This window comes from Vombatus ursinus, unplaced genomic scaffold, assembly GCF_900497805.2.
Source record: "Vombatus ursinus unplaced genomic scaffold, bare-nosed wombat genome assembly UNPS02015411.1, whole genome shotgun sequence".
NCBI lineage: Eukaryota > Metazoa > Chordata > Mammalia > Diprotodontia > Vombatidae > Vombatus > Vombatus ursinus.
The window spans coordinates 2,021,515-2,032,269 of NW_020955189.1; the positions used below are offsets into that span (position 1 = coordinate 2,021,515).

General features: G+C 56.1%; 1 protein-coding gene across 1 annotated transcript in view; it reads right to left on the bottom strand.

Annotated features, from left to right (window-relative positions):
- Window positions 1-3,988, bottom strand: part of LOC114032260 (glycine-rich protein 1-like) — an 11,583-nt gene extending 7,595 nt beyond the window's left edge. The window contains exons 1-3 of the mRNA XM_027847503.1: window positions 3,836-3,988; window positions 3,271-3,445; window positions 2,823-3,207 (exon numbers count right to left, since the gene is read on the bottom strand). Of these exons, the coding sequence (XP_027703304.1) occupies window positions 2,823-3,207; window positions 3,271-3,445; window positions 3,836-3,988 (713 nt within the window). The remainder of the gene's footprint in view (window positions 1-2,822; window positions 3,208-3,270; window positions 3,446-3,835) is intronic.
- Window positions 3,989-10,755: the final 6,767 nt, after the last annotated feature.

The window sequence follows — 10,755 nt, forward strand, 5'->3', positions numbered from 1 at the left end:
ATTTCTATATGGATGTATGTGTGTAGATATTCTTATACCGGATCTCAGCTCTTCTATCTTTTCTACATTCTTACATGGCACAGAGGCGTGTATGTGTGTGTCTGTATGCACAGAGCTGTATTTTACACATATGTATGTCTATATGGATGTATGCGTGTAGATATTCTTATACCGGATCTTAGCTCTTCTAAGTTCTCTATATTCTTACATGACAGAGAGGTGTGTATATGGGTGCATGTATGCATAGAGTTGTATTTTACACATATGTGTTTCTATATGGATGTATATGTGTGGATAGTCTTATACCGGATCTCATGTCTTCTACCTTCTCTATATTCTTTTTGTTTTGTTTTGTTTTTGGCTAGGTAGTGGGGTTAAGTGACTTGCCCAGGGTCACACAGCTAGTAAGTGTCAAGTGTCTAAGGCCAGATTTGAGCTCAGGTCCTCCTGACTCCAGGGCCCTGCTACATGTTCTTATATAACACAGAGGTGTGTATATGTATGTATGTAAATATGCGTACATTTGTATTTTACACACACACACACACACACACACACACACACACAATTTGTGTGCATATATATACATACGTATTTTTTTCTTATCCCTTATCTTACTCTTTTCCCCAATCCTTGTAACAAAGGGCAGCCAGAGACATACAAGGCAGCATGGTGCCCACTGTCCATCAGTCACCACAGCAACGTTCCTCAGCCCTATCCTGTCCCTTCCCGTTCTCTTCCACTACAGACTCTGGAACGGGTGAGCAGTGACCTGACAGTGGCCTGCCTGTCCCTGGGGGTCCTGCCTCTATGTGTTCCCTATCAAAGAGCCGTAATCATGTCCCTGGCTTTCTGGAAAGCCTTTGGTGACCCGCCAGTACCACCCCAATAAATGTCTGCTCTGCGGCCAGGCGATGGAGCTGCTCTTACATTGGCTATGGGGGACTGACCATCCTTGCCTTATCTGGCTGCATGACTTTGTCATGTCCCCCCGTGCTCCGGGTTACTTTCTTCTCTTAGCTTGTCTCCCATCTCTGGGCCTTTGCTCCCGGTGGGCACCAGGCTCCACCATCTCCACTGCTGAACTGTACCTCCATGAAGATTCGTCTGCCTCTCCCAGCTCTCTCTGGGATCACTCTCTCCTCGAACGTCCCATAGCCCTCTGGTGAGGGCTCCTGAGTGGCTCACCATAGATTTTTCCTATGCTTCTTGAGAGAAGGGATTATTTCCTTTTGTACTGGTGTCCTAATGCCCAGCACTGTGCTTGGTACACAGTAGGCACTTAATAAATGCTTGCTGACTTGTGCTTAATGTATTCTAACTAGCAGCAACATTCCTGGAGCAAACAGCTTCTCTCCTCTTCTAGACTTTAAGTTCCTTGAGGGCAGGGACACCCACACAAGGGCTTCTGCAGAACTGGCGCTAAAGTATGCTGGCTGAATTGAATGTTGAGCTATCCAGGTCATGTGAACAAACAGGCCCCCCTCAGCTCTCCTCCTGACCCCACTTGGGTGGCCAGACGCAGGGGTCAAGAAGAGTCCCGATCTGGTCAGGGTTCGGGAAATCTCTTCTGGGAAAAGGCTGGGTTTTGGTTTATGTGACCTGAATCTGCTTTAGCAATACCCGGCATTTCCCCCAGGTGTAGAGAACATGTATATTTGTTGAACTGTGTGTCGGTTATGGAAAAATAAGGAAGCAGTCGGGGTATGCTGGTAAATGTTTCACAACCAGTTCGGGGGGTATACCCATGACCCAGTTTTAAGTTTGATCAGTTATTCATATTCTCTCCATCACTTTCTTAAGTCCAGACAATCAACAAAGCAATAAATCAAGCCCCAATCTGTTGCGTTTGCCAATTTCCAAGGTGTAAATATCCACTGTGACAATTTATTATTTTTTGTTATTTATTACATTTTCTTTTTTTAGTGAGGCAGTCGGTTTTAAGGGACTTGCCCAAGGTCACACAGCTGCCATTGTGACAATTTAACAATCAGCTCTTGAACCCAGCACAATCCTGGTTCAGCCGGTGGTTCAGGGTTGGGAGATCTGAGTTCAGATCTGAAAGCAGACACTAGCTGGGCGACCCTGGACAAGTCTGGCCTGTCTGAGTTTTCGCATCCGTAAAATGGAGGTACTAACACCACCCAACTCTCAGGGTTATTGTGAGGATCAAATGTGATCATGTTTGCACAGCACTCTGCAGACCTTAAAGGGCACTGAGAATGCTAGCTAGTATTCCTTCCAGGAAGCCAGGTGATCCCGGCATTTGGAGACAACTTGGTTTAGAGGAAAAACAGTTCTGGGAAAAGGCTGAGAGTGGCCAACATGTTCCTCACTCTGGCTCTCATGGGCCTGGCAGGCACTGGGGATGTGCCAGCCCGTCCTGCGCTATGCCACGGGCCCTCCCTGGTCCACCAGGACAGCTGACACTGCTTTCCCATCATCGGGAATCATTCCCTGGGATTTCACCGGCAGATGTGGAGACTCCCTGCACCTGTGCCAGCTGACATCTCACCTGCAAGGGGCAGGCTTGGAGGGCCAAGTGAAATTCGAACCCAGGTCCTTCCTGAGCTTCGGGTTGTCAACAGTGACAATAGCTGACATTTACATGGCGGGTGAAGCCCCTCCTCCCCTGTTCCTCCCACCCACCCCCCCCCCCCCGTTCCTCCCCGAGGTGCCCAGCAGCTGCCCCACCTCTGGGGGCGCCTCCAGCCTCCCTACCCCCTCCCCCGCTCCCACCCAGTTCTGCAGAACCTGTCTCCACAGGCCCCGCCCCGGCCCCGGCCCCGCCCCGGCCCCGCCCCGGCCCCGCCCCGGCTCACTTGAACACGTCGGGGTCGATGGCTCCGCCGGCCGCCAGGGCCAGCTCGTAGAGCTCCGTCTCCTCGGCGTTGAGCACCTTCTTCCGCCGCAGCGCCAGCTTCTGGAGCGCAGCCTCCAGCCCCGGGGTGCCTGGACCCGGCCCGCCCGCCCCAGGGCCTCCCCCGGGCCCGGCCCCGGGGCCTGCCGCCCCCCCGCCCCCCGCCGCAGCCGCCGCAGCCGCCGCCGCCGCCGCCATCCCGGCCCCGCCCGGCCCGGCCCCGGCACCTCCCGCTACGGCCCGGACTGAGCCACGCCCCCAGGCCGAGCCACGCCCCCAGACCGAGCCAACCCGGAGAGACGCCAGGCGGCGTCGGTCCCGCCCCAGGCCGGGCCCCGCCCCCGCGTCTGTCACGCCGAGGCCCCGCCCCCGCGTCGGTCACGCCGAGGCCCCGCCCCCGCGTCAGTCACGCCGAGGCCCCGCCCCCAGCTTTCCCGGGACACGCCGCCTGCCGGGTCCCCCGGTCCAGCGCGTTTTGGTCCCGCTGAGCGCGGGAATGCACCGAGCCGTCTCGTGCAGCTCCGTCCCAGGCCCATCCACATCCATCCGCCAGCGCCGGGGATTCAGGCCAAAGCGGGGCCGGCCCTGTCCTCAGGGAGCCCCGGAATCTGCTCTGTAGCGCCGGCCCGGCTAGGACACTTCCGCGACAGGGAACTCATCACCTCGGCTGCGGCTTGGAGTTTGCTGAGTTGTGTGTCAGTTATGGAAACATAAGGAAGCAGTCAGGGGTGTGCGGGTCGCTGATGTGCCCCCGTTTCCTCTACTGCCCGCTGTAGATCGTAGCAGTAACTTAAAGAGTGTTTGAGTCTGTGAAGTCATGCCAGACGACCCCGTCCTGTACTGCGGTCCTTGGGGGACCTCAGCACCCTGGGGTCCAAGTAGAAGCCCCGCCCCCATCCCTGCCAGCCCTTCCCGCTTACCTGGCTAGCGCTGAGTTTTCCGAGGCCTCCTTCCAGAATCCCCTCCCCTCCCTACCCTGGTTGTCCGTTTCTGGAGCTCCTCCTGCGGGTGAACCCCCTTGCTAAAATGAGAGGGAGACGCTCCAGTTACCCCACGGAATCTGCCCAGGGCAGAGGCAGCAGGATGATTCAGCTCCCCGACTTTGGAGAGGACCTCGGGCTGTCTCATGCCCTGCGGCCTCCCTCACTTTGTAATTTACCTCCCTTTCATAAAGGACTTTTCCCCACAAACTGCTGTCTGGTCCATGCTCACCTTGTGAGGTTGACTTTTTGAGCTCAGGGGTTGGGATTTTTTTCATTGATACCTACTAAGTTTATTTTCTTCCTTCAACAATCTTTCCAGAACCATTTTTTTTTTTTTTTTCAGTCTTGTTCCTCGGACAGGCAGGCGGTTTATTAAGTAGTTACCACATGCCTGGCACCTTGCTAAGTAAGTGCTGGAGGATTCAGATACAAGCAAGAAAAGAAGACAGTCCCTGCCCTCAAGGGGCTTAGATTCTCATGGGGAAAGATGATATAGAAAAAGGGAGCTGAAAAGTCAGAGGCACCTGCTGGGGAAGGCAGCATGGTGGTGAAAGCGAACTGTCAGAAGCATGGTGGGAAGAGAAAGGAATCTGGCTGGCCTGGGCCCAGGTGTAGGGATGGTCCAGGGTGAGAAGAATGCCCCACGTGTCAGCTCTCTCCCTTCCAGCTTCCTATCCCCTACAAATATTATAAATATACGTGGGCCCGGAGTCGGAAAGACCCGAGTTCACATCTGGCTTCAGACACATACTAGCTGTGTGACCCTAGGCAAGTCACTTAATCTGCCTGCCTCAGTTTCCACAATTGTAAAATGGGGATAATAAACCTGGGGTAAAAGATAATATTTGTAAAGCACCTACTAGCCTGGCACATAGTAGGTGCTCAATAAATTTTGTTTCCTTCCTATCTCTACTTTTTATTCAAGTAATTAATCAGTGAAAGTCCCCAGGATCAAGGAGCTTCCAGCCTAGGTAGGGAAAGATAGGTTCCTATACGTATGATGTGCATAGATAATAGAGAAAGTAGATAATAAAGATAATAAAGTAGATCATAGAGAAAGGGGAGGAGGGGAGACACTAATTTTCAGTAGCTCCCACACCCAGTCCCCGGGTTCCCAGGTCCATTCGTCTTTGCCCCCACGGAAAATATTATTTATTTCCTATTTCTTTCTTGAACCTGGGATAAAGGAGAGGTCCGGGTTACGGGGTTATGAGAAATTTGGGAGGGGAGGAAGGAAGCCCCGTGGACGACTTAGGATGTGAATGGGCCTGGAAGGAAGGAGGCTGGCCACACGTCAAGAGATGGCAAGGACACTGCCCAACTGGAGTCAGCGGGTCTGACATTGAGCTTCTGCATCATTTCTCCTGATGCTCGTGCTGCACATCCTTGCTCTTCCAGTGGCATGAAACAAATGCTCTGGAAATCCTAGCGTCTTATATAAATGTCCCATTCGAAAAGAACAGGACTCCCTCCCAGGGAGCCAACGCAGGCATGGGTACGGCTTGAGCAAAGGCACGGAGACCGGAGAGGGCAGGAGGAGAATGAGGGATGGGAGAAAGGCGAAGGGCGAAGGCAAGGGGCCTTGAATGGTCTGTGCTCCCCGCAGCCCCCCCGCCCCTTTATGGTTTCACCGGCTCCTCCCAAGAGCCCTGTGAGGTGGGGGGGGCGGCTCGGTGACGGCTAATTCTAGACAGATGAGGAAATCGAGGCGAGCAGCTTGGCTCGCACCCGGGAAGCGGGTCTGCTCAGCTCCGCGCTCCCCGGCCCGGGATACGAACCCGGCTCAGCTAACACTGCATTCAGAGGCCGCAGCGCGCGAGGGGGGGAGGGGGAAAAAAAAAAAAGCTCCTCTGTGCGCCTGCGCAGTAAGAAACTCTGGCCCTCCCGCTTTCCCCCCCCTGCAAGCGGTGAGCCAATGCGCAAGCGTCAGGTGGGAGGGGGCGGAGGCAGAGCGAGGAGCCCAACGCGGGCTGTAGCGCTGTCTACGCCTGCGCAAACAGTGCCGCTCTCCGCAGGCGCAGACCGCGTGGAGGGCCTTTGGCCTCTTCCCGCCATTCCTGGAGGCGGGGCCTGACGCGCGGATTGATGACGTCATCGACAGCGACCCGGGCTCCTTGGGATGGCGGCTGTGACTGCAGGTGAGCAAGCCGGGAGCCCGCGCCCCTGCCTGAGGGGGAGCCAGGGTCCCCCGTTCTTAGGAGCCACGACTCCCCAACCCCCTTCCCGAGACGGAGAGCCCGCCCCCTCCCCAATTCCTGAGACATGGACCCCCGCCCCCCATCTGAGGGGGGGGTCACAACGCCTTCGTTCCGGGGCGGGGCATGACCCTTGCCCCCTATTGTGAGGTGCCCGAGCCCCCATTCCTGGTGGGCCACGGCGGCGCCCCCAGCTGTGAGGAATCTGACCCCACTCCCCATTCCTTCAGTGTTGGGGGGCCACGACTCCCCCGTGCCCATTTTTGGGGGGACACGAGGTCGTCCATTCCGGGGGGGGCCTGACCCCGGCTCACGATTCCGGGGGGCACAAACGTTACCCCCCGTCCGTAAGGGTGAGGGTGCCCCGTGAACCCTGACAGCCCCCCTCGAATCCCCGTCTCCAGCCCCCCGCACAAAGCATCCCTAGAGGTAACTCCCGGTGCAGGGACCTCCCCTCCCCCCCGCAGTCACGTGGACGCCCCCTCCCATTTCTGGGTGCCCCCCCACCCCCGCTGAATGGCGGGTGCCAGGCTGCAGGCCGGTCTGTGAGTGAGGGCGGGGGGCAGCCCCCCGCTGAGGCCCGCTGCCCCCCTGGACCGAGCTGGCCTGTTGTTATAGGAGGTCTTGGAGATCCCCATGGCCACCCCCGTGACGTCACACACTTGGCTGCCCCTCCCCGTGCCGTGGGTCTTCGTGGCTGGCTGTGGATGTGAACAGGCTTTCTGGCCGTGGTGAGCCTCCCCAGATTGAGCTGGGGGGGCCCTCCGACAGCCAGCGGGAGGTCTGGGGCAGGACCCCTGGATGGAGCCTGCCTGGCGTGGCCTGGCGTGGGACCTGGCGCGGCTTTGAGAACCTAGGGTCACTGGCACACTGAGCTGACCAGCTGTCACTGCCGGAGGAGGTCAGTGGAGGTAGCTGCAAAGGCACTTAGATCTTTTTCATCAGTTGAGTAAATGTTTATTAAGGAAGCTATTTGAAATGCCCAGGCTGGGCCCGGGGGGAGATGCCCAGCTTGTCTTCTTAGACCCGGCACGTGCCCAGATGGAACTGTAGTTTAGAATAGACAGCGAGGGCTTCTTTTAACAAGGTCAGTCAGTGAGAGCTCACAGAGAAGGAGACCATGGGCATGGGATGGGTGAGGGGAGAGGGGTGAGATGTATCGTGGGACCCAGGCCTTGAATGGTGGATGGACGTTGCAGAGGCAGGTTTTGGTAGCAGTCTTCTGCCTCTTAGAGACCCACCTCTAGTCTTGCAGCCGTGAGGAGTGGGTCTGCCTGAAAGCCCCTTGGTGGGATGGGAGAGGGGAAGCTGAAAGGCTGGCCCGCCTTCGCCCACAAGTGTGGCAGATTGTCTTGGTTGTAAAGTGAAACTCAGGTCCCTCCTGTTCTCTTGGTATCCGGCTCTTCTGCCTGATCTTAGACTCCTATTCTTTGAACCCTGTTAATGCTAGTGGTGGCGGCCGATCGTTCAGACATAAAGCCTGCCTTCTGTCTCCTTGCCTTTGCCCGGCTAGACTTATTGGAGCTTCTGGTCCCCTCTGGTTAGGGGCTTCCAACCCCCTAGCTGGGAAAGCTCTGGCCTGTTCGATAGCGGGGGATAAACCTCAGCTTAGCCGGGAGGAGATGGGTACCATTAGTGGAGGCAGCTGAGCCAAGGAGGGGAGCTGGTTTGGGGCCAAGATAATGTGGAGTATTGTTGAGCCGGGACGAAGCTTCTTTTTCCCATACTTGTATTTCGTTCTGAGAAGCCAGCCTGTCTTTCAAAGGGGCTCCTGTCAGACTCTTGTAGAACGTAGCTTTGTGGTCCCTGGTTATGTAATGCCCTTTTCTCAATGCTCTTCCTTGATCTCTTGGTATTACCCCCCTCTCTGAGACCCTCCCTCCTCCCGCTGAGTGCTTTTTGGCCTCCTCTCTGATCCTACCTGTCTCACTGCTCTTACCTCCTCTTGGCTCCATGTGCCTCTTGGGCATTTGCATCTCCATTAATGTCCTGAAGGCATCTCAGACTCATCACAGCCTTTCCCCCTAAACTTTGCTCTCTGTCCGGTTAACTGCTGCCCTTCCAGTCCCTCAGGCTGGCCCTGATGAAGAGAAGGACCCCTTCTTTATCGGCGTAAAGCAGGGAATTGTGGAGTGGGGTGAGTTAGGGGAATATTACCGGAGAGGGAGAGAGGAGCTTGTGGCAGATAGCCTCCATTCTTCCAGATAAAGGAGGAGGCAAAGCCTTGGCAGCCTGCATGTTGGCGTTGACTCCTTCCTCCCCCCATGCTATGGTGGCGCCTAAAGCTGGGTTTTCAGAGAAACCGCTCTGCCATCTGGCAGTCAGTCAGTCAGTACTCGTTTGTTAAGTGCCTACTATGTGTCAGACTCTGCTAGCCCCGGAAGCTGCAAAGACAGAAGGGAAAGGACCGACGGTGGGCCGTGGGTGGGGCCGCATTGGAGGCGGTGCCAGCCTGGGTTCAGATGCAGCCTCAGACACTGTCCGCCGCATCACCCCATCTGTAAGGTGGGGGTGATAACAGCACCTTCCTCCTGAGGTGGTCATGAGGATCCAGTGCAGCCCCATTTGCTCCACCTTGCTAGCCGCTGTTCTTATGTTCTGACCCTGGTGCCTCTCTTGATTTTCCATAGTGTTTTCCTAAGACGACAGAATTTTTAGAGTCTCCCCGGGACGTTGTTATGGCTCTTCCGCACGTGCAGCCCCCGAGCTTCTTGCTGGTAAGCGTACAGCCCTGGAGGGAAGGGCTTGGAGGGGGCAGTAGTCCTCTGCCCAAAGTCTTGGTGATGTGACTTCCCAGCAGCCAGGACCGCAGTGCTGGAGCTGTGGGCCTACCCTCAGCCTCAGTTTCTTCATTTTCAAAGTGGGCTCCTGTCGTCTGGAGCGTCTCCCTTCCTCGCAGGGTTTCTGTAGTGTTCAGGAGAGCCGACGGATAGAATTTGTACAAACCTGCCAGTACCGCACCCCATGAGGACAGTAGTGTGAGATCAGGCTTTAGGGTTGGGAATGGCTTTAAAGGATCTAGTCAGACCTCACTAAAGCCTGAGACACAGAGGCCACATGGGCAGTGAGTGGAGGAGACAGGATCCAAACCCAGCTCCTTGAGCCTAGGCCTGCTTCACCTTCCACTGCACTATGCCGTCCGATGCAGTCGGGCGCTCCAAAGTAGGCCAATTCCCCATTGTTCACTTCCTCTGGTTTTCTGTTATCCGGGGACTTACTGGAAGAGCGCACGGTGTCGGGGATCAGCTGACTTGGGTTTGAGTCTTGGCCTTGGCACCTATTAGCTATGTAATCTGGACCCTCAGTTTCCTCCTCCATAAAATGGGAATGGTGGTCCTTGCCCTGTCTCTTCCTAGGGCTGGGGAGAAAATCAGCTGCGGTGTTGGGTTTAAATTGATATGTAGTCCCCAAGCACTCCAAGCCTCCAAGTTTGGGCAAGTGAGAGGGCCGCAGAGGTTAAGTCTAAGTCTGTCTCTTGAGATGAAGAAAGGGGAACCCAGAGAGGGGAAGCACCTGGCCTGAGAGGTGGGTCACCCAAGTGTGATTGTGAGGAGCCAGCCTCATCTTTCAGTTTTCAAGGAAGAGGATGCTTTGATTCCTCCTCGTGACACAGAGGTGGCCCCAGGGTCTTGAAGGTTACCCCTGTGGGTGACAGGTTCTGCCAGGCCCAGGGACCCATTGGCTGTTTGCTGTCTGAGCATCTGCCCAGCAAGGTTGTGAGGCTTCCACCCAGGCTGACTGCACCAAAACAAATGTTCCCTTTCAAGGCCTCTCCTCCAGGGAGTGGGGTAGGAGCCCCAGTACTAGGCCCAGCTTGACCCTTTGGTGTCCTTCACCAGCCCTTCCCTGGACATTTCAAAGGACTGAGAAACCAAAGCTTTTGGGTGGCCCTAAAGGGTAGCCAGTCAGACCACCCCTGCTTCTGCCCTCCTGGGCTGGGACCTGCTTCGTTCTTGTTCCCATTGATCAAATCCCGCAGCAGAGGAGCAGAAGCGCCATCTCAACACCATCTCTGGTTTTGAACCCAAGGCAGTGTTTGAGTTCAGAGGAGGAAACAGGCTCACACAGGTGGATGCTGCCGGCCGGGAGGACTTAGCCAGGCTTTCTGACTTTGCGTGAGCCTAGCACTCTTTCCACAACATGCCACGTTCCCTCTCTGTGAGTGCTTCGAAGTTCTAGGGTGTCTCTTCCCTCCACTGTTGGGGGTGGAACCCCCTCCAGGGGGATGGATGGTCCTTAGCAGGTGGTCTTTTTGAGTTGCCATGGCAAAAAGAAAAGATCCTTGCCTATTTGGGGCTGGGCCTGTTTTCATTTAGGAGGGCTTCCAGCCCCCTCGTTTTGTGGAGGAGGAAACAGAAAAGTTAAGTGAGCTGTCCAGGGGCCCACAGGTAGTCACTGTTAGAGGCAGGATATGAACACAGGTCTTCCTGACCTCAGGGCCTGCACGCTGCCTCCTGCCCTGTGTTGTTGCTCCATAAAGACAGCCTAGACAGCAGAGTCAAGGCTGGTCTGCGGCTCACACACCCTTGCCTGTGCCCTGCTGAGGCCTTGGGGGGCAGGACGGGGAGCACAGGTGGTATTGGGGTGAAGGGGTGAGGGCCCTGTCTGGAGCTGGAGGGCCGCCGGGCCCCAGGACCCATGTCCTGCCCACCAAAGGCACTCGGAGGCACCTTCCAGGCCGCTCTCGGCCATTCTGAGACTTTGGGTCCAGCAGAAG